This window comes from Coffea arabica, chromosome 3e (genome assembly GCF_036785885.1).
Source record: "Coffea arabica cultivar ET-39 chromosome 3e, Coffea Arabica ET-39 HiFi, whole genome shotgun sequence".
NCBI classification, from domain to species: domain Eukaryota; kingdom Viridiplantae; phylum Streptophyta; class Magnoliopsida; order Gentianales; family Rubiaceae; genus Coffea; species Coffea arabica.
Genome location: NC_092315.1, coordinates 172,409 through 196,505, shown reverse-complemented (window position 1 = coordinate 196,505; position 24,097 = coordinate 172,409). Strand labels below are relative to the sequence as shown.

Here is a 24,097-nt window from a genome sequence, read left to right as displayed (position 1 = left end):
AAAGCAAAAAGAAAAGGTCGATGATAACATATAACAATGCATTAAGAATCTTGCAACAATCTGATAACGTTGCGTTCCCGGCATTAAGATGCTCACGCTGCTTGTCTCGTGTGTGAAAATGGAAGAATTGTGTTCAAAGCAACAAGCAAATGAGGAAGAAATGGATATCCCCCGCCGGAAGAAATTCTTCTCCGCGTTGCGTTATTCTTTCTATTAAAAACCAAGAATCCCGAAGGAAAGAAACAGGAAACTAATGGCAGATCTTACCACTTGCGACCGGGATGGTTAGTGTTTCCGTCTCTCTCTTCTCTGGTCTAGTCAAGTCATATTTGTTGCAGCGGATAATCCCGCTACCTTTTTAATTTGTCAATTGAATTTTAATTTGTTGCAAGCTCAGTTTCAGATACACCACCAACTCATTACATCGTGAAACTCCGGTCATTCTCTCTGCTTGCAAAGAATGACGTCGAGAAATACACCTCCGCTGATTTTGAAGCTGGAGGCTACACATGGTGCTCCTCCTCACTTCTCTGTTGCTAAAAAAAAAAAGCGTGCGAATGATATGGAGTAGTGCATGATCAATTCTCTCAAAACTCATTCATATCCATCGTCCTGTGATTTCAGGAAGTTGGCCATTTACCCAAATGGAAATAAAACCAAAGGGGTAGCTGATTACATGTCCGTGTACGTGGTGATGGCACGAGAAAACTTCCTTCATCCTGGGTTGGAAGTTCATGCAGTTTTTAGAATGTTCTTGCTTGATCAGAACAGGGATAACTACCTAACTCTCCAAGGTATGCTACCTAATCCTACACAACAGTTTAGAGATACCACCATTCCCTCCCCTGTTTTGTTTGACTTCAACTTTCTTATATGCCCAAAAAAAAAAAAAAAAAAATCTACTAATACATAGCGATTCCATGGATTGAGTGCATCAATCAAATCACTGATACAATAATGTCCTTCACCTGGATGCCGCAGGAAAAGCAAGACGTTTTCACAAGATGAAGCTTGAATGGGGATTTGACAGACTCGTGCATCTGAAAACATTTAATGATCCTTCTAATGGATATCTTGTCAATGACACGTGCATTTTAGGGGTAGAAATATACGTGTGCAAGGAAACTTATGCTGGAGCTAAAGGGGAGAGTCTATTGATGATCAAGGACGCTGTAAGCCACAAAAGTACCTGGAAGATTGATAGTTTCTCTATTTTATATGATTCATCTAATTTAGAAGCATCCAATTCATTTAACGCAGGGGAACAAAAATGGTAAGACACGGGAAACAAGATTTCACGCTCACCAAAAAAAATCACCTTATGAATCCTTTGCATTTTATTGCAGGAAGATACAGTTGTATCCGAAGGGAAAAGGCAGTGGCACAGGAAGTCATATCTTATCTTACATATATATAAGAACCTAAGATTTCTACTCTCAGGTTCAGCCACGTGGTGAGATGAGGGGAGGGGGAAAATTTTTTTTCCGTTTATGCCCTGAAAATATTGATTGGTTCTCCAACAGTGTATCACTATTGAGGTCATTTTTATCTTTTTACATGAAATTACGATTTTGCCCAGATCAACATCACTAGCCCTAAAACAGTAACGTACTGTTGAGGGCTATTTTTGACTTCTCGCGAAGCTTTTTGCTTAATTTCTCAATTGTCATCTAAGAAATCACCTCTGTTGCTCTTCACTTCTTTGTCTCCGTTATTAAAGACAAGAAGTCATAGGAGTCAAAAAGTCAAAGAAAAACCTTGAAGTGCACCGATGGCCAGGAACTTTATTTTTACTTCCTTCTACTTCATTTTTACAAGTTTAGCCCATAGGAGTCAAAAAGTCAAATAAATATCTGCAAGTGCACCGATGGCAGGAAAACAAAAGACTCCCTTTCTACTCCATTTTACAACTTTAGCCCATCATCTTTTGTTTTCTTCTTCCTTTCTGTCTCTCTCTGTTTCCCGTTAATTTTCCTTGCAGCTTTCTTTCCTCCCACAAAGAGTCAATTATGGCTGCCCTTTCTACTTAGCCCATCATCTTTTGTTTTCGTCTCCCTTTCTCTGTCTCTCTGTTTCCGTTAATTTTTCTTGCAGCTTTCCTTTCTCCCACAAAGAGTCAATTATTGCTGCCCATCCATATCCGAACTCTGGGATTGTTCCTCTTGCTTTGACTCTTTTCTTCTGTTTTCCGTTCTTTACTTTCCCCCTCCTGTTGTTTCCAGATCACTCGGTCAATAATTTCATGATTTTCTTCCCTAAATTATGGCTATCCATCCAAGTTTTTTTACATCTGTACTCTTTATTGTTTTGTCCTTTTGTATTCATTTTCATTTCTTGGCCCGTTGACAAATTACCCACACTGAAAAGAACAATCTCAGACAACTTATCAAGTTTGCATCTTTATCTGCTCTATTCATGATGCCTAATAATATTGCTAGACATATAGGTTTGTCCCTCTGTTTTCCTGATATTCTTGACCGATTGCCAAATTATCAAGAATGAAGGAAAGCTTGTGCCTTTATATTAGAAACAAAAATACTGGTCACAAAAAACTAAACTCTTCTTCTACCTTGTTCTCTGCAACCTTTGGTGCTAAAGGTAACTACTTCTTTTCTTTGTCTCTTACCAGTATTTAAGATATTGGATAATATGTCTACTTTTTATTTTAGTTACCAAATTTCTTCAAGACGTTAACTGCAGTTTGAAATTGGTGCAGCAAAACTTCTGATTTAGCATCCACGGATTTCTAGCAAGTAGTTGCTTCAATTTCAGGTTACTCTCTTTACTCCTTCAATTTCTTGCCTTTTCTTTTCCTCTTAAGAATATAGTACAAGTAATTACCAATTAAGGGTTGTCACCGTTTATTGAATACAGATAAGCAAGCTAAAACAAGTTAAATTGTTAACCTAAAGCTTAAACTGCCTGATATTTGCACCAAAAAATGCACAAACCTAATGAAGTTAGATCGTTTGGTGAGAAACAATACTATCTTCTTTTGTGGCTTAAATGACGGTAGTTTTTAGGTTGCAAGTTCATTTGGTTTCACTTACTGACTGAATATGCCTGAAAATCATTGTATCTCTGCAATCTTTCCCATTAAAACTAATTACACCTTTCTTTTTGTTTTATTTCTACCTCTATCAGTATTATGTCTACCTCTATCAGTTTTATTTTTGTTTTATTTCTTTTACGTTGATTAATAGCATTCTTCTACATGCAATTTACATTACCAGCTCCATTCACCAGTTCAGCATATTTGGGGTTCATGGATTCATACTAAGGAATTGCTTCACTTCAAGGTCATCTCTTCTGTTCCTTGACTGTACCTGACAATTTTAGTGCCTAAATATATGTTTCATATGACCTTTTTTTTTCTGCGCTTTGCTTTGTACTATTTAATGACTCTGATTAGATAAATATGGTAATTTCAAACAGTTAGTCTACACCTTTCTATCTCTTGCTCAATTGCTTCTATGTAGCAGTTTGCATTTCACACATATATATAACTTATTATTACTCTCTTGACTATCTAATATTACTTACGTTTTCTTATTACTACTTTCATTAAGATGAAAAGAAAAAGGAATGCAACTAATAGCTTTAGTTTAGTAGATGAGTGGTTTGATGACTACTGCAATGCCGAGGCCTCACAAGTAAACCCCAATAGCTCTCATAAAATAGTACAATGCCAAGAGCTATCAAGAAAAAACCATAATCCCATTATCATAATCCCTCCAACCTATAAATTGAAAAAACCATACAAACTTATCATTCAAAGTTCAATATGCAATACTATTCTTAAAAACTGAAGATTCCACGATATACAAACACTCAACATTTAAAATTAACTATGCACTGATACTATGACAAACTAGACTTTCCTTCCATAATCCCATTATCTACCACAAAATCTCTAAAAGTTCCTTCCTCCCACTACTTATTCTAATTCATGAAGTCTTACATACATTTATACAACTTTACTCACTTTTAGTCTCTTAAATACTCATTCAATATAGTCACTTTGTTAAAAACAGAGAACTAAAGTTTCTGCAGCAACCTATGAAAATTGCATCCGATTGTTCAGAAATTTGTTGGTTCCATACCAACGATACTACATCTCTGGTGCAACTGTTATCACTGCTATTCCTACATACAAAGTCAGTGAATATCCCTACTCTTGGGTCCTTCATTACTCAACTTTGATTGAGCGCTACCTCGAACCAATTCCTCCGATGCTTCCATGTCCTTTCACCTTTGACAGCTTTTCTGATGCACATAAACATGCAGAATCTGAGATTTCTTTGATAAGTAAGTGTTATAAAAAAAAAACACATATCTCTGCACAATTCTATCCAATATTACATTCTTAGATACTTTCATCTTTAACTAGCTACTTCAAATTGTAGGTGTCAAAGCATTGGTCATACATGCTTTCCCCCAAAAAGAAACAACCCCGGACTCAATCACAAGAGACTTTGTGATTGAAATGAAGAGTGAGAAATTTCAATTCTGTCTATTATTTAGCATATAAATTATTACTTAACATCATCCTTTTTATTGAATCCTTTCTGTTCAAAGGAAAAAATTGATGCTTCTCACCCTATGGAATGAATTCCAAGAATATGAGGGCAACATCCTTGCACACATCATTGCAACTATTCCTATGATCTTTGCTATGAGAGTGAAAGTCTCTACTTTCAACAGTAAGTCCCTTACTCTATAAATCCATTATACACTCATTGCATGTCACTTATACTTCTTACATATAAAACATTTAATTCTTTGGTTAAACAGCTCTGTCATTAACAACAATAGGATTGTCATCCATTCTCATCAACCCACCACTCCATGATGAATTCATACTTCATGAATGGTATAGCATCCATAAAGATGAAGTTAAGACTTTATTCGAAACAAAAGCATATAAAGATCCAGAATTGCTGCTTCCACTACCAAATGAAGGGGACATTAAGAATATTCATGATGCGTTAATCTCATTCGGAACTGTAAGAATACTACACCCTTTTTCCTAACCAATCAGCATTATCATTGTACACTTCAGCTTTGCAGAAAGTCGAATAATAATACACTAAAGTTTCAATTCATTTCCAGCAAAAAACAGCATGGATAACTGGTACAGCACAATTATCATTTGGCCAAACTCATTTTTGGTACACTGCATGCTCAAATTGCTTGAAGACTGTTGAAGCAGACACAGATTGGATCATAAAATGTTCATCATGCAAAGAAGAAGCTGAAGTAGAGCTAAGGTATTCTTTCCTATTTACCCTGTCTAAAAACAAGTTTTTCATACTCTACATTTTACAATAAACTAAAACTCTCACATTTCACTGAAGGTGTCGCATTGGAATAACACTCACTGATTCAACTGCAAGCATTCAATGCTTAATATCTGGAAAACAAGCTGAAAGACTGATACAATTCACTGCTGCCGAACTGAAGGATGCAGAGGCACATGTATAGTAGCACACTTACCCTTCAAATCTACCTTCAACATTTATATACAAAAATACTAATATATAAACACTCACATTCATTCTTATCATCTCAGGGAATAACAATGAATCAAGAACTTTCTACCATCATGAAAAAGCACAAGCTGATTTGCTTCATCAAAACATATGAGACAACTTTTCAAGGACTGCCACAAAGAAGAAATGCAATCATCAAAGCCTACACAGCAGCTGAAGTTCCAAACATACCACTGCCTCTACAAGATTCACCAACAACTCTTCAAGCTTCACCGAGTACAACACCATCAAACACCAAGCAAAAGCAGATTGCAGACGAACAAACGTTCACACCAAGGGCTAAATTGCTGCTTCAAGAAATAGCTGAATCCACTGCTACTAAAAGAAGCTCCATGACTGAATCAACAGCCACAAAAAGAGCCCTCACATTGACCGAACTAGAAGGTCACCAAATACCTGCACCAACTGTTGGAACAGAAATACACAAAACACTTGAAGACACTGCTACCTCAGCCTCACCAAATGCCACCTCAATCGACAAAACTGCTGCCAGCCCAACAAAGAAACCAAAACAGCAAGAAGGCAATTGACCTCCCACAACTCTTACTAAAACCTTTTGATATTGCTAGAGAAGAATTTAGCATTCCAGTGTGTAGGTCTATCATGGCTAAATTGTAGTCTTAGAATCTATTGCTTCAATATTTTTTTATAGAGCAATGCATTCTATGACTTACACTTACTAGGACCTCCTTCACCTGCTAATGACTGCTATTAGCATAGCCACAAAGTTGTCAATCATAACTTCATGAGCTGAAAACGCAGTATTAGAGTCCACTACTCCAATATCTTTTGATAGAGTATGTCATATAAGTCTCTCTAGCAATGAATAATATGTACAGTAGTTCTTTACATTCCTTTTCTATATGCTACAATTTTTACGCCTGAGTTTTGTTGTCTTTCACCTGTTAATCATACTTTTCCAATCGTAAGTTTGTTTGCTTTCACTTATTAACTATGCTTTATATGACTATAATAGAACCAACTAATCGATAGATTGCTATGTATTGAAAACAAAAGAGTAAGCATTTCTTTCTAGACCTTACAAATGAGTAAACAGGGATAATTTTTATTTGAAAGAATTAATGATTAATATTGTTCAATATTTATTGTACAGGAATATTTGCCTTTCGATCTATTATTTTCTTCTGTTTCCATCCTCATATAGCTCACTATACCTGAAGATATTCAGCTTTGATTCTCTCCTGTTAAAAAAACACATTTCAATATTTTTTACACAATACCTTGGGCATTGGCTGTGCCTTGCACAGCCAGAAATACTCTAGTATCTTTATACCTAGCTTTAGATGATCCTACGAGCCTCTCCCCTGGTAATCAAATATATGTAGAGTTTGCACTGCGTATACTAGACCAAATACAAGGAAAACATTACCTTGGTAAAGGTACGTACTCCTCCTCAAACTCACACTACAAAATAGGTTTTTCTCTCCTTTAACACTGGCTGGAGATTACGCCAGTCCTACAAGTCTTTTCCCTTGAATTAAATGTTTAATAACTGAATAAGATCCTACCTTCTTTGCAGCTAAGCATTGGTTCAGTGCATCAAACCCCGTTTCCGGTTGGCCAAGATTTGTTTCACTGAGTTACTTCAACCAGTCAAACAATGGTCTTCTGAGGTATGACAGGTGCACCATAGAAGCAGAAGTGACTGTGCATGGGATGGCTGATGCACTCTAGGAAGATAATAACTTCTAGAACACCCTATCGGGAAACTAAGATCATATAAGATAAAATAAGCTGCAGGCAATGCACACAATATTGTGAGAGTAGAGGGAATGAGTGAGTTTCATGCCATATGCAAATGATTGTATAGACTTTGTTATGTATGTCGCTCGTATGTATGATAAGAAATGAATGTGACGAATGCAGAATAGAAGCTTCGTCAGCACACATTCAGGTCAAGACCTCTTAAATGTTGTTTCTCGAAAACTCTCTTCTGGAGAAAACTTGCCCAGAGGATGCCAATGTTAGCCCTCTTGTGTTGAGGATGATACTCCAGATTTAGGTGTCGCGTAACCCAGGCTGACAAGCTTTTGCACCAACCTTCTCTCAGCAGCAGCCTAAATACCAGCAGGGGGGGGGGAGAACCAATAAGAAAAAGAGAGAGAGAGAGGAAATCCAACAGTGTAGATTGGCGTTGGGAGCCTCGTGTAACCTTTTAGAGAGTAGGAGGGATATAACAAAAGCTACATCATGAAGCTCCGAGTGGAAAAAGGCTTTGAGAGACCACAAATTCCTAATAACTACTAAATGTTGCCATGAGGAAAGCACATACAACTTGGTAAAGCAAACAAGACCGTGCACTGTTAAAGATTGAATAAAACCACCAACGCATACATGATGTCAGAGAGCTAACCTCAAGCAAGGGACTATTCTTTGGAAGATTACAAGCCAATACAACGTTAAGACCAGTCTTGAGAACTAGAAAAAGAAAACCGTGTGTGAGAAAGGGGGTGAAGACGAAACAATTCGGATAATCACGTCCAGGTACTGTAGACAGAATTACCTATTCGACGGGCAATACCAGCTCCAGCGTTGTCAGAAGATCCTCCAATTAAAGAAGTAACACTAACAGCATTGCTCTGTAGACATCAAATTAAGAACAGCAAAGCCAACGTCTTCAAAGTGATCCAAATAAAAAACTTGAAAGTGAAGATTAGATTATGCACAGGTCTAAGAGCACAAGGGGCAGGTCTTAGCATTACCATGGCCCTAGCAATGAGGTAAAATATAACAGAAATCGGGAAAATGCAAACAAAAAGATGAGGGAAAAAAAAAAAGGAGAAAGTAATGAAAGAAAAGAGCTTTTTTTACGGGACGTGTAGGAGCAGCAGCATATAAATGTCCAAATTTTGCAGAGTTGCAACCGATCCAGGCGTATATCTGCACACAGGGAAACAGTTAAGTAAAACTGGAGATTCATGGTAATAATGGTGAACAAACAAGTGAATCAAAGAATTAAGCGTGCACTAGTGAGTTAGAGAGTATTTCAAAGAATTAAGGCAGCAGATGACGATGGGGGGACAAGACTGGTCTGGGCGAGGGAAGTTAGGAAAAAATATAAAGAAAGAAAGAAACCCTGCCTGCCGGTGAAGACGGATGATGTGAAAGTGGAGGGTGGCATCGTCCACCACATCGGAGAAGGAGATGATTTCTACTCCATTGCTTCGGCTGCCATCATCGAGGGTTTGAAGCGGCGGGATGGCGATACTACAACTACCCACGGATGATGCTTCGTGGCGGCGGTGGTAGCAGTCCTCGTCCTCGTCCAATCCCCCCATTCTCCTATCTAATCTACCTTCAACTACTACTACCAGTACAAAGTAGCGATCAAGAAAATTACTTTACCCTCAATTTGCGATTTTGCCAAAACTTAGTATACCAACCATGAACCAACCTACTTACCATTTACCAACCAACCACAAGAAAAGGACTAATGACAAAAAAAAAAAAAAAAAAGCAAGGTTTTACTTTTACCAAACATTGAAATTTCGGTTTACCGATCCAAAAATAAAAAATAAAAAATACAGGGTCCCTGACCAGGGGACTGGGGTGTGGGTTACATCGGACGGCTTCGCGTTGACTTTAACCATAGACATTCTGACACCATAGCCGTAGATATGTAGGTGTAGTAGAGCGAGGGACAGGAGGAGTGAGGGACCCTCTGGATCTCCACCTACTTTACTTTACTTGACCTCCCTACCTACGGACAATGGGCATCCATTCTATTACTGTCTATCTAAGGAAGATTCTTGTTTTGTCACGAAAATTTAAAAAATGCAAAAAAGAAACACTGTAGTAGAATGAATGCGGCCTCATATTACGAGGTTATTACGTAGTTTACATTTTACAATCCGTAGCTGTTCCCATTTTCAAAGGAAGCCCAGAACAGGAAGGCGGCCAACTACCCAAACCCCCCGCCCCTATATATTAGGAAGAACCCCTCCTTTTGTTTCGTGCTCCCCTCCACAATTGCTCCTCCTCCTTCATACGCACCCAAATCTGACGACACTGCTATTCCAAGGTATTCTTCAAGCGCTTTCTTTCTTTGTCGCTTCGGTAGTAGTAATACTGGTGCAGTAGTTGTATCTCTTTCTTTCATTCTTTTTTCAAGTTTTTGTTAAGAACACGTCCGTGTATGGATTTCTTCATTACAGTAGTAAAAAAGTTGTCACCTTTTCTTTTTTTCGTTCCCTAGACTTATGCATGTTGCTACGTTTTTCATTGAACAATACACCGTTTTCTGCTGTGGAATCCCTGCGGATCTTCTGTTCTCTCCTTACCCTGTATTGCAATCTCCCCGTATCTTGCCAACATAATATCATCTATTGATAGTTTTCCAGTAACCCGTTGTTGTTGATTAATTACTATTACTCTCCACATCAATCCGTGCATTTCCTTCGATCCATTCGATACCAGGCGTAGGAAAGTTAGCCCCTTGATTCTGCTTTTCCTGTGTAAAATTACATCGGGTCTTCCCGCTGCAACATAATCTCTTAATGGTGGATCCTTTTACTAACCGTGCCTCTTGGCTTTTCCCCTGTTTTCATTCTGTTCTGCTCCCACTTTGTTTGTGTTCCACTTCCGCCTCAATTAATTTATTTATTGTTTATTTTTTGTCATTTATCGAGTGTTTGCAGCTTGAAAGAAGAAAATGGAGACCTTCTTGTTCACTTCTGAGTCTGTCAATGAGGGGCACCCCGACAAGCTCTGTGACCAGATCTCGGATGCAGTGCTTGACGCCTGTCTGGCTCAAGACCCCGAGAGCAAGGTTGCTTGCGAAACCTGCACCAAGACCAACATGGTCATGGTCTTCGGTGAGATCACCACCAAGGCCCAGGTCGACTATGAGAAAATTGTCCGCGACACCTGCCGTGCCATTGGTTTCGTTTCTGATGATGTAGGCTTGGATGCTGACAACTGCAAGGTCCTTGTCAACATTGAACAGCAGAGCCCTGACATCGCTCAGGGTGTCCACGGTCATCTCACCAAGTGCCCCGAGGAAATAGGCGCTGGTGACCAGGGACACATGTTTGGCTATGCCACCGATGAGACCCCTGAATTGATGCCTCTCAGCCATGTTCTTGCAACCAAGCTTGGTGCCCGCCTCACAGAGGTTCGCAAGAATGGTACTTGCCCCTGGCTCAGACCAGATGGTAAAACCCAAGTGACTGTTGAGTACTACAATGAGAATGGTGCCATGGTTCCTGTCCGAGTTCACACTGTCTTGATTTCCACTCAGCATGACGAGACCGTCACCAACGATGAGATTGCTGCTGATCTGAAGGAGCATGTCATTAAGCCTGTGATTCCCAAGAAGTACCTCGATGAGAAAACAGTTTTCCACCTCAATCCTTCTGGCCGCTTTGTCATTGGTGGTCCTCATGGCGACGCTGGTCTTACCGGCCGCAAGATCATTATTGATACTTACGGTGGATGGGGTGCTCACGGTGGTGGTGCCTTTTCCGGAAAGGACCCAACCAAGGTGGACCGGAGTGGTGCCTACATTGTCAGGCAAGCTGCCAAGAGCATTGTTGGCAATGGACTTGCGAGGAGGTGCATTGTGCAGGTTTCATACGCCATTGGTGTCCCCGAGCCCTTGTCTGTCTTTGTGGACACTTATGGCACAGGAAGGATCCCCGACAAAGAAATTCTCAAGATCGTGAAGGATAACTTTGATTTCAGGCCTGGTATGATTGCCATTAATTTGGATCTTAAGAGAGGTGGGAATAACAGGTTCTTGAAGACTGCTGCTTACGGGCATTTTGGCCGAGATGACCCCGACTTCACATGGGAGGTGGTTAAGCCTCTCAAATGGGAGAATTGGTCTAGCCTAATCCAGATTAATGCTGCCACGGGATGAAGTTGGGCCTGCTCTTTATCTATCTATATTTTTGCTTCTTTTTTTTTTTTTTTTGTTTTTCTTATCTGTACATTTGTTCTACCAGTAACTCTTTTTGTTTTTTTTTTTTTTAATAATCCCTGGTATTTGTTCTACAAAGTGGTCTCAGGTGCATTTGCAAGTCTTACCCCAAATCTCATGTTTGGGGTCTGGAAGTAATATTTTTCCATTCATTGGTATTCTATCATGGTTTGCATCGGTCCTTTCTTTATTGATGCTGCTCTTTTTAGCCTATTAAGATTAAATTCTTTCACCCTCAGTTTATCTATTTTTATGAGAAATCATGTAAATCCATGATGCGTCGTGTAATCTCCCATGTGCAAGAAAAAGACAGACGAGCAAGAAGAATAGTAGGACTCTCACTTCATGCTAATATTCCTCTTCAAGCCTGAGGATCTTTCTGCATGGAACTGGACTCTCTGCCAGTCTCGTCCAGATACAGATAGTCTGCAAATTTTATTAGCTAATTATTGTTCAATCACTCATTACTCACTCCTAACTGTTGTCGCAAATTCAAGAGAGCTTTTACTCCAAATAGAATTAATTACAAGCACAGATAGGAAGAAGGCTTTTACTTCACCAGTGGAAATGATAAACCAAGGGCACAGGACACAGCTTCACCCATCCTGAGAAATAGGATGTGATATGTCTCATTTCAGACGCCTACTCCCAAAAGCCAATAAGCCATTGAGATTCCCTCTGATGATTCACTTTCCAACCTCCTTTATCTCATCCCCTTGTTGATTGATTTATTTGCTTGCTCTTATTCTGTGCACGTCTTATTCTACTCCAGTTTATAAAAGATTAGTAATTTTACTAACAAAACTGGGTATACATTAAAAGAAAAGGAACTCCAGTATATAAAAGATTATAATTGTACCAACCAAACTATATATATAAAAAGGAAAGAAAAGGAATGGGGAGATGAAAAGCCTGATATTACACTAACAGTGACCGTTTAAATTTCAGATGGCACTCTTTTTTCCACAATACATATAACAGAGACTTTGCAATCGACGGCCTTGCGTGCTGCATTTTGGGTTAAAAAAGTACAATGCAGAAGTATAAAACGACAGCTATGTGCAACGGAGGTGCTGAAGTAGTTGATCATCCATGTTCTCCACGTAGTAGCACTCGACTTAAGTGCAAGGCAGAGTTGCTGTTGGATTATCTGCCCAGAAGTCTAGCTCGGCAATAAAAATTTTCATCAGTAGTTCCACCCAGAACCAGTCAAAAACTGCTGTTTTGCTGGTCTTGAACTATTAACATGGACATCTATAGAAAGTAATCACAATTTCAGACTCTGAACCACGGATCAACAAGGGTTTGTGATTCAATATCTTGGCCGGCTCCCACTGCACTAGCCTTGATCATCTGTTTTTCTTGCTCCAAATCGTAGACTTTGTCATTCATACCTTCCTTCCTGTAAGCATCAACCATAAGTGAGAATGTCAGAGAATCTGGTTGGCATTCCTTTTCTTTCATTCTCTTGAAAACTCTATCCATCTCCATTAAATCCTCAGCCTTTGCACAAGCATAAATGACAGCGTTGTAGAAGGATGTATTCTCAGGTATTTCCAACTTCCCAGCCAACTGAACACAGCTGATGACCTTGTGAAAAGCACCCGCATTAGCATAACCTTTAATCAAACAGCAGAATGTCTTAGTGTCTGCCTTCATACCCTCGGTACGCATCTGATCAAATGTGCACTCCATGTGCTTGGCGTCACCAGCATCTGCAAACGCCTCGATGACATTGTTGTAGGTTGATGTTGTCCACGGAAATGAAAGCTTGCGCATGTATTCCATAACAGATGACATCTTATCATACAGCTTCTTCTTCCCATAAGCACCAATAAGGATATTAAAAGTTCGGGTTTCGGGCTCAATGCCAAAATCACGAAACTTCTCATACCATCTCTCCATCATCTCAATCTGACCCTTGTTCCCAAACAAACTCAATATAATATTCATTGTCCATACATCAGGCCTACACGACGTGCTCTTGAGCATTCCTGAGAGCACTTTCTCCATTTGTTCATATTTTCCCGCCTTCCCATAACCACTCAAAACTATATTTTGAGTGACCGTATTAGGAGTAATTAATCTTTCAGCCATTTGTTGATAAAGTGACTCAACCATCTCAAAACGAGAATCATCCATACAAGCCTTAATCAGGATGCTGTAAGTATAAACATCTGGTTGACAGAGAGGAAGGACTACCATTCGATCAAGAACTGAAAATGCTTCATCAATCATGTTGCTTCTACAATAAGCAGAAAGCAAGGCCGTGTAAAGTTCTGAAGTGGGTTGCAATCCCTCTTCAAGCATCGTGTCAAAAAGCTGACGGGCTTGTTGTGGTTGACCGCATTTCCCAAGCAGAACGAGGAGCTTCATGTAAGTCCCTTCTTTTGGTTGATAAAAGGGCTGTTCTTTCAGCATCTCAAATACCTGAAATTTTTTAAAAGGACCACTTTCTTAATGCCACAAAGCAGACAAGATGACGAGTTTTTTTTCAGCACACCAGAAAATACTTTCCCCAGAACATTCGCACGATTAGCCAAATCTATTTGCTTAAATTAAGCGAAAAGTTTAAAAAGAACAAAAAATTCTAATGTCTGTCGGCAATAGCGATACAAAGATCATCTTCTTTTTTTTTTTTCTTTTTCCTTGATTGATGGAAGCACCAAAGTCCAATGTAAAATTCGCGCCTCCAAAAAAATTCGAGGAGAGGGAAACATAACACACAGAAAACAGAAAGAAGCTTGAAGAATCATACATGGAGGGCTGGGAGCCACTGCTTTTTGTCAATGCAATCGGAGAGAGCTTCGGTGACAGTGTTGGCCCAGGCCTTGGCATTGTTCTTCTTATCCAGTTTCTTCTTAATATTTTTTATGGGGTGGGTCTTCTTGTTTTTTTGGGAAATTGAGAAGTCTTGAATGAGACCTGGGTACTCGCCTTGTTTCCAGTGCCTTTTTTGGGGGGGCGACGTCAAGGGAGCTGCGGCGGCTGCCCGGGTAGTGGATGCCAGGGCGGGGGCGGCGCAACGAATCATTACAAGCTCTGAGATGGAATGGGTTGAGGCCAAGTTAATCAGGGTGGCTCTGCGGGGATGAGGGAGAGGTGAGGGACGGAGGGAGGACGAGAAGGACAAGGAAAATGGGGATGTCGTCGTCATTTGCCGGCCGACGGACCACCTTCCTTCTAAAGCCGCCTCCCTCACTCTCTATCTTTTGGCGGCGGCCTCTGAATTTGCTGCTGCCCAAGTGCCTAGCGCATACTACCAGAATAATGTTGTAGATTGGGGATTGGGCGGTCGTGCTCGTGCAATGACCTTCTCTCCAAGTGCCAACGCAAATTCTGCGTGAATTGAAATGATGATGATGATGATGATCCTCGGGCCTCTGCTCAATCGCTCTTGTTTGTCCAAAAATCAACTACTACTCAACAACGACTAAGAATGGAAGAGATTTAGAACAAATGCTGGTAGTTTCATGTGAGCTTGCATTCATTAAACGTCACCGATCAAAATATGGCCACTAATTAACATTCCAATATCTCCAGATTTGGATAACAACAGATAATATCTTCGAATCCTTGCAAAAAAAAAAAAAAAAATCCTTCTACGCCCCCTCATCCATATGGATCATCTGCCACCAAGAATTATTACAGCCTATGTTGCGTTAATACATCAGCTTCAGATAACTGATCTTTCTTTATGATCCGAAATAATCACAAAGCATGAATAAATATACATAGCTACAGCATTGTAGCTCCTACCTATATAGTAATATTTAGTACTTATATGAGATCAACACAAACATGGGCAACATCTTTTTTTCAAGGGAAGCTTTTTATTTTACAAGCCCCACTCCAACAACAATGCCACAAATTCCCACCTCAGCTTGATCCATACTCCAAATATTCCCACCTGAAGGGACCATAAACATAATCCACTTCCGGAGAGCTCTTAAACAACAAAGCCACGCAAACACAGACAGCCGCAATTGCAACCATCGAAAGCATGGCCGGCCTGTAAATTGCTAGCGATGTTCTGTTCCTTCCATAAGCCAATTTCTGCTCACACTGCCTGCAGTGTACGTGACTTGGTTTCACTACACTCATCTCAGTACTGAGGCTGGAAACCTTCCTTGACTTATTTTCATCTGCCGTTTTCTGGTTCATGCTGCTCTGTAGATGACCATCAGGAATCTCAAGCACCACATGCTGGCTGCCCCATTTTTTATTGATTTTCTTTTGGACCAGATGGATGTATGAGTAGTGACCTCGCAAGCATGCATAATCATTTGGTGTCAATCCTGTGCTGTCACGGGCACTTCTCCATGCTTCAACTCCCACCTGAACAAAGCAGTCATCAGACACAGCGCTAAGATAGCTACAACCAAAGCAGAACAGTCATCCAAACAAGCACCTGCTCTGAGTACATGCAGCTTTCTATCTCAGGAAAAACCTCATTGAAAAATTGACCCCAAAAATAAATAGTAAAAAAATAACTGGTCTAAATTTCAAAAATTATGAAAGAGCAATATGCCCTCCTGGATCCCTCCATTTCTGGCCACACAAATGCAGAAGCCAAAGAAAGAAGCAAAAGATCCCGCAAGAGCCGTGATGGAAGCAAAGTGCTGCCGGGGCATACAGGCACACACGCACAGGTGTATTGCTCATCAAGAGTGAAAATCAATTATTAAGTACCTAGAACACAGGAAAAGAAGAACAGACAATGCAAGCCACACCAAGGCAGTAAACACCCCCCAACTCCCCTCTAAAATAAAAAAAATAAAAAAAAAATTGCTATCGAATAGATTATAGGGTTACATTGATTGTTTTTATTCCTTTTTCTGGTTTTTTCTTCCAATTTGGAGCGGGACATGGGCAGTATTTTTCCATTTCCAAAAGTAATGTTCCACTAACAACAATATGCATATTAGGAAGGGCCGTACCAGTCCAGGATCATCAGTTAATGCATCCAACACATGCTCAGCTCCATCGCGTCCGGCTGCTATGTGCAGAGGAGTCAAGCCCCCAGGGCCTTTGACGTCAGGTCTAAATACATAGCGGATTGCACTTAATTTATTCAGATCTGCATCTGGATGATATCTTAGGAGGACTTCAACCATGGACCTACAATTTCGCCGAACAGCTCTATGGAGCAACCCAATGTCCAGCAGTGCATCTTCAATTGAAGAGCGTTTTTCTTCACCCATGAGTTTGTTGAACAGAACGTTCAAAAGCATCTTGACCACCGCACACCAGTCATGTTCGACTGAGAACTCTATAAGCCATCTGAATCGCTGGAAGGGAAATGTATCCAAGTTGGGATCCTGTTGACCCAATCTAAACTTCAACTGACTTCTATGGAGAAGCCAACCAATTTCATGTATGAAGTCCAGAGCTTGGTTCCTGGCTTCTAAATTTTGGTTGTTTCCATGTAAACCATTAGAAATTTCAGCAGCCTCAATGATGCTCTCCAGGGTAGATATTTCAGAACAAACATCGTTCTCGGCAACTATAAATGGAAAGAAGCTGCTGCTTAGACCATGATCCTCAACCTAATAAAAAGGCACTCAATCAGGAAAAAACAAACCCCCATTGTATATAAAACATTGATTATGTAACACCTGAGCAACAATATGACTACTGACACCAACTTCAACACTATGTACTCTATAATGAATTCATATCCAACCTTGACCATTGATAGTGCAAATATCTGTGAGCACCTGGAGGACAAAAATCAAGTCTTAAGCAGGTAATCAAAACATTGTCACAGAAGACTTCAGGGCCAGGCCCACTTTGCTCTCTGAGAGAGAGAGAGAGCACATGTAATTGAAAATAGATCCTTTTGGCTCATATATCTCATTTTATAAGTTTGTTTGCTCATATATTTCATGCTTATAAATTATCAGCACACCTTCTATTTCCTAAGCAGGATTTTTAGGAGCTTGCAGACCATAAGAACCTATAATGAATACCTCTATAAATCCCCTGCCAGTAACATCTGGTACAGTGCAAGTGAAGTTAAGTGTCTGGATCTCAGCATGCTCAATGTATAGATCAGCTCCGCCTATTACATCAGCACAACGTTCCTGGGCTAAATATTTTCCCTCTAGTGCACATAGTAACCTGAAAAGGTACAGATAACACGCATCAACAACTTGAGACAAATTCAAAGATTTAAGATTTGAAGCACACTTACAGATCACTATCTTATGAATGTCTGAGGAGAATACCTAGTGGTGGGTTGAGATAAGTTGATTCCTCTAACTGAAAATTTAACTTCACCAGAGGCGCAAACTGCAATTGGCTTGATATTTAATATCCTGCAACTTTTTTGGCTCTTATGCGGTAATGGTGTGTCCAAAACAATGCAGCCTGCAGCAGGACACATCAAGATATCCAATCTTCCTTTAGAAAATGCAAGTGTTTTCCGTAACTGCTCTAAGTATAATAATAACTGGAAGAGAGATGCGAACACTACAAGATAAAATGAGAACAAACCATCATATACAAATGCCACACGATGCCTCACTCGAGCATATATCCATCCGCTTTTCCAGAAAGAATCTGTAGATGCATCAAGAAGCCTCCTCAAACTGGAGGTGAGATCATAACACAGCTGCATAGTAGCAGTAACTTAGATCAGCACAGAAGATTCTACAGAGCTGAAAGCATGGCAGCCAGATCAAGCTCAAAAAAGAAAAGCCCAATCTGGTTCACACAACAGTCTGATGTCAAGCTCATTCCCTCTTTATGAGCTTTATTCAAGCTGAAGTCAAAGTTTGATCATAATATGATATAGTCAAGCACAAAGAACAAACAGAGCTCTGTTAATACCAACAGAATTAGCGATAACTTCTTCTATAGTAGCAATAAGAGCAATATACTTTTAGTGATGAGTACCAAAAGCTTACCTCTTCCCATGTGGATTTATCCATGCGTATGTAAATTGTTAGTATGACACAACCAGGTCTGATGTAGCTTTCAATGTCACTAGGACTGTGTGATAACCAATCAAGAATCTGCTAAGCCATTTTACAACACAACATCAACTTTAGATGGACAAAACAAGAAAATGCTGTCAAGCATCATGGATATCGAACATCCACATACCTGTTTCCTAAGGGCAAGAGGAAAATCACTAGGGTCTTTCCCAAAGAGTTTAAAAACTATTCGATCTGTGCGGCTCTGGAAAATAGCAAAATTCTGTTGTCAAGAATAATTCACTTTTGTTTTGGAAACGTGTCACAGACGGATCACATAAACTAAAGAGAATCATATACTGTCCAAGTTTTGCTCTCCCTTTAAAGGACTACAAGACCTGCTGCCTTTAAAAAGCTGAAATCCAGATGGAGGTGGCATTACCCAACCAACTGTTACCGTTGGTTCTGTAGGTTATATTATTATCAATTTTTGGTATTGAAAGAACAAAATTTTGTTTTTGAAAATATGAAACTAAATGAGCTGAACAGAAGCCAGAGAAACATGGAATCAACATCAAAGCCAATTCCTAAACTTCAGATACTTCTCCAGCATTTGCCAGATGATTTCTTTTATAGTACAAAAGAAATAGCTTCTTAACTAGATGAAGAGTGTTATAACAGGATGTGAAAATCCATGTGCATGTAAGGGATAGTACATGCTAGAGTGAAGGAGTTATATTTTTTGCATGACTACTGTTAAAATACTAAACAACGAGCAAAGGAAGGCTAATCAAAAGTATCACTCATACCTGGGCCTCTCCACTGGAACTGGATGGTGACTGCGTAGATGTAGAGCCTGAGTTCCCACTTGGCTGGGGTGGGCTAGACTTGTATGGGTCTTGATACACCCATAAAGGGCAGCCAGAAGAAGCTTTTCCAATATGCGTAGGGCAATCAGAACTTTGTAGATTTTCTATACAATCTTGAGAATCATCATAAGCATTATTCAGGTCAATGTTATTCATTCTTGTCTTCCCAATGGTAGTACCCAAGGAACTTGCTTTGGTCAAGATGCCTTCTTTTGGAGGTAAAAGTAGAGTGGATTGAGCTGGAGATGAAATTCGTACAATCCCATTATCATCATCTCCCAAAATTCTTTTCTGTGCTGATTCAGAAGCAGGCATGGTTGAATATTGCAGCATATTCCTAGAAGTGTCCTGCAAATTGAAACAGTCAGAACTCAGAAGTGCACCGGTACAGGGAAAAATTCAGCATTTTGTAGAACCAAATTTGATACCTTTGCAGGATTCCCATCAGATGTCCCAGCATTTTGCAAATCTTGAGATCCAGGTAATAATCCAGTCAAGTTTTTCTCATTAACTATACCAGCAAGACCAGCCAGGCTTCTCAGTAAATGGGATAGCAAATCCTGATCCTTTGTTTGATCTGAGCTATTATTTGCTGCAAATGACAAAAAGGTGGAACCATTAGAATACAGCAAACTTGTACTGCAGTTCACAGCTAAACCTAAAACGAAATGCTCTGGAGAAAATTATCAGGCACCTCCTATGTTCTAGCATTTGCTTTCAGGTTTGGCACACAATTATGATCTATTCTCTACATCATCAAAAGGTGCTGATTTCAGTATACTTGTGCTTTTCCAATCATCCTTATGGTCTGATGCAAGCTGAATAACATATTCACTTAAAATCTAGATTTTTGAGTTTTGAGGGGCATAAGGTGCAGCAAAACCCCTTGATCCCCTTCATCATTAATAGTTTATACACACTACTTCTCGCTCTACAATGCAATGCATCAACTCTGTGGCTTCATGACCAAATAAAGGCCTTCACTGTGCTCACGATTAAACTCCACATCCTAACCGTAAAAACAACTTCCCCAGTCCAACGTGAGATACTGCAGTGGACTAGCATCCCCAAGAGCACATCTAAAACAAGACCTGATTTAAATACATCAAGAGATGGCATGACATTAGCCAATCTTGTGTCACAAAATTTTTGATATCTTAGGATTTTGGTTCCCAAAAAAATAAAACAGCAGCGCTATTTTGTTAAAATTGAGGTAGTTTATCTAGAGTGGACGCTTACTAAAGAGTAATATAGGTGTGACGTGTCATGGAGATGGACCTTTAGGGCACTCATTACCAGGTACACACAAGAAAAATCTAGCTTCAAAACTGCCTTACGGAAGTAATTGGCACCAATAGACAATCTCATACTACTCCATAAAAGTGCTACTCAACCACACTGACAGAACCTTAGAGGAATTTATCCGATACTTCAATTGTCATCCATCTGTTCATGGTCCTGAAGTAAACTTGGTACTTGTTGCTTTTGAGGCAAAATCACCAAGTTGCAGTAACTTGGGCATCAAACAAGAATTGGCATTCCACCAATAATTCCATCACCCAGTAGCCCATCTAAAGTAAACAGCAAACGACGGTTGTGAAGGATGTAAACAAAAATTATTTATTGCAGTACATAACTCTAGTTCATAGAAATTCTACGCAGATTTGAGAACCAAAATCCATCCTGGATTCTCACAGCACCTATTATCAATAGCCATCCTTCGCATTCTGTTACTGTTTCACCTCAAAAGTCATCCTTTTGATCAGGAAGATTAGCCATTCCACATTGTAGGGAACAACCATGATGTAGTGTCATCATTACTGCAGCTAATTTTCATAAATTTCTCAGGTGAAGAAATTGAAACTTCGAACCCTCATTTAAATAACGGTCACTTGCACAGAAAAAAATTGGCTGAATAAGCCACACGCTTTGTCTATCGCCTCACTGATCATCCCGGCTCAAACAGAAAATTCATGGCTCAATGGCACCAAGTCATTGAAACGTCATGTACAATAAGTGGTCAAATAAAACCATCCATGCAACTAGAGTCAGAACCAAATTGAAAACCCACCAAAATCCAGGAGAAAATGAATTTCTAAGAAGAATGCGATAAGAGACTAAATGATTTTCAAAAAACAAAATACTTACAGTGTATATTGGAGAGTATCCTTAGCAAACTGATAAGTAGATAATTACTGCCCCGTTCATCTGTAGCTGGGGTACCGCTCTCTACGCTCTCTGGATGTGTCTTTCTTCTCCGTTTGTTATGACCTGCTAAACGCCTACGACAGCTCCGCTTACCTTCATCAAACTCTTGAAGAACATGAAACCTACTCAAATAGAATCAGATTGCATCCAACTAAAAAGATGATTACTTTGCAGGGAAGGGAAGTGTCTAACTTTAATAGTCCATTTAAAACAGAAGATTTCCCATCCAAATCAGATCAAAGTGTTGACTGGGACCACAACTATGCGGTTCGCAACCCAATTACTTTTGCATTGCAAATGCGTAAAAGGAAGAAACCAATTATAGGAATAGTACACATAGTTGTCACAATTATAAGAGTGTCCCACGTTCACAAACAAAATTACACCAGAAAGAGTCGATCAAGAAACAAACCTGCTACACTGCTGACAGAACCGTTGCATAACATTCCCAACCAAAGCTCTGGTAGCCTTAGAATGCACATCACAGACTTTATGTCGCCGGTGATAATCCTTAGCATTGCTCAAATCAGCTCGACAATCCTCCACTTGGCAGACGGCACGATTAGATGAAGGCCCCACAACTTTTGTTTTCTTCCCACTCTTGCCCTCCCACTTATCTGCATCGCCTTCTGTGATAGGGTACACGTGGCCACCCAGCTTCAGATGAAGCGATCCTGCCTCATCAGTCAACTCTTCATCTTCCCCATCAACACCCCTCCTCCTTTTCTCCAATTCCCTCTTGCCTTTGTCACTCCCGACAAACATTTCATCAGAACCAGATGATACACTGTTGGACACAAGGGAGTTTGTGGGAATTTCTGATCCAATAGGGAAGAACTGCCTGCTCCTACAATCGGAGGGCAGAGAATTGAGGGGTGCAGCGGTAAACAAGTCCCCGTCCCACTTCCAATCATTCAAATCCCATTCCACACTCCTCTTCCCAACAGCCTTCAAATCTGACACGACTGGACCATAATAATGGTAGGCCTTTCCCCCAATCTCGGCTTCCATGGTTGAAAACCCAAATCACCCAGAAACCAAAAGGCCAGAAATGGTAGATAGACAAGTCTCCAACAGCCAATTCCACGGACAGAAGAAGAAGAGATCAAACAAAAATATATATATATATATATATATATATATATATATATATATATATTTTTTTTTTTTTTATTATTTTTTTTTTGATGTCACCCGCCAATTAATGTCACTAAAAATCCAGAAAACCCGAGAAAGGGTAAACCCCACAAAGCCCAAAATGCATCCTCCTCGAAACTTAATTACCAACACCAACTACATCTCCCCAAAAACCCAGAATCCTCCTCCGACTCTTTTATTAAAGTATCTAAGTTTCCGCAACTTAAGAACCAGATCGTCTATGTATTATAGTTATTTTTGGGTTATTATAGGAAATAGTTACAGTGTAGATGAACAACAACAACCACAAGAAACAGTGGTAAGTTTTGTATACTAGTAGCAGAAGAAAGTAGAAGAGAGTAAGTAGGGAGGGCGGGGGGGGGTGTGGATAAGTGATAAGCAGAAACAGAACCTGGCGAGAAAGTAGGGAAGTGAAGATTTGATCCGGAAGACGTGCGGAGGTGGAAGCAGAAGAAGATCGCCGGCGATTTAGAGAGGGAAAGATAATATTTAGAGAGGAGAGAGAGAGAGAGAGGAGACAGGATTTAACAAATGGAACCAAATGCAGAAAAATAGCTGAGGGGAAAATCAGGTGGGTGGTGGGGTTGGGGGGGTGGTAGGAAGGAAAAGAAAGAGGTAGTATACGAAAGAAAGAGGGACAGTTAGAAGAACGAACAAATAAATTTTTTTTTTTTTTTTGTGGGTTTGCACTAGTAAAAGTGGGAGGATTCAGGAGTCAGGACAGGTAGTCTGGCACTGGTAAAAGAAATAATAAAATGATGAATGATGCAAATAGTAGACTAGTGTGAGTTGTAGATAAATACTACTGTAGTAATAAAATTAGGTGGAGAGAGTTCTTTGCCATAGGATAGGGAGTATTTATTTATATTAATTTATTAGTAGGTGTAGTAGTACGATTTGCATTATTTAGGGAGTGCCATTTACACATATTATTATTCACTTAACCAGTGCCCTCTTCGAAAGACGTCGTATCGTATTATGGCAAATACCAGCAGTCAAAACAAAATCCTCTACTAGTACAAATGTATACTCAATCCACCTGGTGGCTCGGCTCGGTCACTCACCCGCGTTCCCACTCGCATCGCAGCTCCACTAATTTCAGGTTAACTTGACGTATTTTCCTGTCAGCAAAGCTAATAAATCAAAAGATTAACAGTGTCTAAACACAACGACAAGTCAACATAGATATGATGAATCTGCGCATTGAAATGATTACTTTCAATATGCATTAGTTGATATTACCCCCCCCCCCCCCCTTCAACACAAAAAAACAAAAACTTTTTCCGTACGACAAACACGAGTCACATATTAATTGCTGGCTGCCTGTTTGTTAGTGATTTTTGTTAAGCGTTCCTTTTTTCTTTGCTTTGGCATTCCTCTCCAATGGATAATTTATTATTTGCACAAATTTATGTCATATAAACATATTTTTCAATTATTTTTTAATCT

The 24,097-nt window shown here is 39.8% G+C and overlaps 6 protein-coding genes across 12 annotated transcripts; 3 read left to right on the top strand and 3 right to left on the bottom strand.

The window, feature by feature from the left end:
• Positions 1 to 122: 122 nt before the first annotated feature.
• On the top strand, positions 123 to 7,866 carry LOC113738007 (uncharacterized). Its single transcript, XM_027265144.2, has 7 exons — positions 123 to 284; positions 398 to 512; positions 625 to 794; positions 982 to 1,273; positions 1,347 to 1,390; positions 6,836 to 6,952; positions 7,093 to 7,866. The coding sequence occupies exons 1-7, from the start codon at positions 254 to 256 to the stop codon at positions 7,245 to 7,247; spliced, it is 924 nt and encodes a 307-aa protein (XP_027120945.2). The 5' UTR covers positions 123 to 253; the 3' UTR covers positions 7,248 to 7,866.
• Positions 3,766 to 9,246, bottom strand: LOC113738008 (uncharacterized). Of its 4 annotated transcripts, none has more exons than XM_072084101.1 (7): positions 8,654 to 9,222; positions 8,385 to 8,453; positions 8,077 to 8,152; positions 7,927 to 7,991; positions 7,476 to 7,630; positions 5,724 to 7,271; positions 3,766 to 4,266 (listed from the first exon to the last, which is right to left on the bottom strand). In XM_072084101.1, the coding sequence occupies exons 1-5, from the start codon at positions 8,849 to 8,851 to the stop codon at positions 7,538 to 7,540; spliced, it is 501 nt and encodes a 166-aa protein (XP_071940202.1). In that variant the 5' UTR covers positions 8,852 to 9,222; the 3' UTR covers positions 3,766 to 4,266; positions 5,724 to 7,271; positions 7,476 to 7,537. The 4 variants fall into 4 exon arrangements, with proteins under 4 accessions (XP_071940202.1, XP_071940204.1, XP_071940203.1 ...); XM_072084103.1 differs by having other exon boundaries at positions 7,082 to 7,271; XM_072084102.1 differs by lacking the exon at positions 5,724 to 7,271 and having other exon boundaries at positions 8,654 to 9,221.
• Positions 4,170 to 6,437, top strand: LOC113738005 (replication protein A 70 kDa DNA-binding subunit B-like). Of its 2 annotated transcripts, XM_027265141.2 has the most exons (7): positions 4,170 to 4,308; positions 4,407 to 4,493; positions 4,579 to 4,703; positions 4,795 to 5,006; positions 5,113 to 5,270; positions 5,358 to 5,478; positions 5,573 to 6,437. In XM_027265141.2, the coding sequence occupies exons 3-7, from the start codon at positions 4,589 to 4,591 to the stop codon at positions 6,080 to 6,082; spliced, it is 1,116 nt and encodes a 371-aa protein (XP_027120942.1). In that variant the 5' UTR covers positions 4,170 to 4,308; positions 4,407 to 4,493; positions 4,579 to 4,588; the 3' UTR covers positions 6,083 to 6,437. The 2 variants fall into 2 exon arrangements, with proteins under 2 accessions (XP_027120942.1, XP_071940201.1); XM_072084100.1 differs by having other exon boundaries at positions 4,407 to 4,703.
• A 121-nt stretch (positions 9,247 to 9,367) lies between the features above and the next one.
• On the top strand, positions 9,368 to 11,659 carry LOC113738004 (S-adenosylmethionine synthase 2-like). Of its 2 annotated transcripts, none has more exons than XM_072084099.1 (2): positions 9,368 to 9,594; positions 10,202 to 11,659. In XM_072084099.1, exon 2 carries the CDS (start codon positions 10,225 to 10,227, stop codon positions 11,431 to 11,433), a length of 1,209 nt encoding a protein of 402 aa, XP_071940200.1. In that variant the 5' UTR covers positions 9,368 to 9,594; positions 10,202 to 10,224; the 3' UTR covers positions 11,434 to 11,659. The 2 variants fall into 2 exon arrangements, with proteins under 2 accessions (XP_071940200.1, XP_027120941.1); XM_027265140.2 differs by having other exon boundaries at positions 9,371 to 9,594; positions 10,211 to 11,659.
• A 649-nt stretch (positions 11,660 to 12,308) lies between these two features.
• Positions 12,309 to 14,846, bottom strand: LOC113738003 (pentatricopeptide repeat-containing protein At3g06430, chloroplastic-like). The gene is made up of 2 exons (XM_027265139.2): positions 14,252 to 14,846; positions 12,309 to 13,923 (listed from the first exon to the last, which is right to left on the bottom strand). Exons 1-2 carry the CDS (start codon positions 14,648 to 14,650, stop codon positions 12,769 to 12,771), a joined length of 1,554 nt encoding a protein of 517 aa, XP_027120940.2. The 5' UTR covers positions 14,651 to 14,846; the 3' UTR covers positions 12,309 to 12,768.
• Positions 14,847 to 15,150: 304 nt separating this feature from the next.
• LOC113738002 (squamosa promoter-binding-like protein 1) lies at positions 15,151 to 22,616 on the bottom strand. 2 transcript variants are annotated; one of them, XM_072084097.1, is made up of 11 exons: positions 21,903 to 22,616; positions 21,431 to 21,612; positions 19,711 to 19,874; positions 19,223 to 19,630; positions 18,604 to 18,678; positions 18,405 to 18,512; positions 17,992 to 18,109; positions 17,724 to 17,865; positions 17,466 to 17,616; positions 16,434 to 17,042; positions 15,151 to 15,831 (listed from the first exon to the last, which is right to left on the bottom strand). In XM_072084097.1, the coding sequence occupies exons 1-11, from the start codon at positions 22,499 to 22,501 to the stop codon at positions 15,373 to 15,375; spliced, it is 3,015 nt and encodes a 1,004-aa protein (XP_071940198.1). In that variant the 5' UTR covers positions 22,502 to 22,616; the 3' UTR covers positions 15,151 to 15,372. The 2 variants fall into 2 exon arrangements, with proteins under 2 accessions (XP_071940198.1, XP_071940199.1); XM_072084098.1 differs by having other exon boundaries at positions 21,431 to 21,595; positions 21,903 to 22,350.
• Positions 22,617 to 24,097: the final 1,481 nt, after the last annotated feature.

Coding starts and splice junctions, on each gene's coding strand:
- LOC113738007 (XM_027265144.2), top strand. CDS start 254: ATGGCAGATCTTACCACTTGCGACCGGGATG. Junction 285..397: donor TACCACTTGCGACCGGGATG/GTTAGTGTTTCC, acceptor TTGCAAGCTCAG/TTTCAGATACACCACCAACT. Junction 513..624: donor GAAGCTGGAGGCTACACATG/GTGCTCCTCCTC, acceptor CTGTGATTTCAG/GAAGTTGGCCATTTACCCAA.
- LOC113738005 (XM_027265141.2), top strand. CDS start 4,589: ATGCTTCTCACCCTATGGAATGAATTCCAAGAATATGAGGGCAACATC. Junction 5,007..5,112: donor CGTTAATCTCATTCGGAACT/GTAAGAATACTA, acceptor ATTCATTTCCAG/CAAAAAACAGCATGGATAAC. Junction 5,271..5,357: donor GAAGCTGAAGTAGAGCTAAG/GTATTCTTTCCT, acceptor ATTTCACTGAAG/GTGTCGCATTGGAATAACAC.
- LOC113738008 (XM_072084101.1), bottom strand. CDS start 8,851: ATGGGGGGATTGGACGAGGACGAGGACTGCTACCACCGCCGCCACGAA. Junction 7,992..8,076: donor TGGTATTGCCCGTCGAATAG/GTAATTCTGTCT, acceptor TTCTTTTTCTAG/TTCTCAAGACTGGTCTTAAC. Junction 7,631..7,926: donor AGAATAGTCCCTTGCTTGAG/GTTAGCTCTCTG, acceptor GCTGGTATTTAG/GCTGCTGCTGAGAGAAGGTT.
- LOC113738004 (XM_072084099.1), top strand. CDS start 10,225: ATGGAGACCTTCTTGTTCACTTCTGAGTCTGTCAATGAGGGGCACCCC.
- LOC113738003 (XM_027265139.2), bottom strand. CDS start 14,650: ATGACGACGACATCCCCATTTTCCTTGTCCTTCTCGTCCTCCCTCCGT. Junction 13,924..14,251: donor AGTGGCTCCCAGCCCTCCAT/GTATGATTCTTC, acceptor AAAAAATTTCAG/GTATTTGAGATGCTGAAAGA.
- LOC113738002 (XM_072084097.1), bottom strand. CDS start 22,501: ATGGAAGCCGAGATTGGGGGAAAGGCCTACCATTATTATGGTCCAGTC. Junction 19,631..19,710: donor CTGATGGGAATCCTGCAAAG/GTATCAAATTTG, acceptor TTCAATTTGCAG/GACACTTCTAGGAATATGCT. Junction 18,679..19,222: donor GTTCCAGTGGAGAGGCCCAG/GTATGAGTGATA, acceptor GCTATTTTCCAG/AGCCGCACAGATCGAATAGT.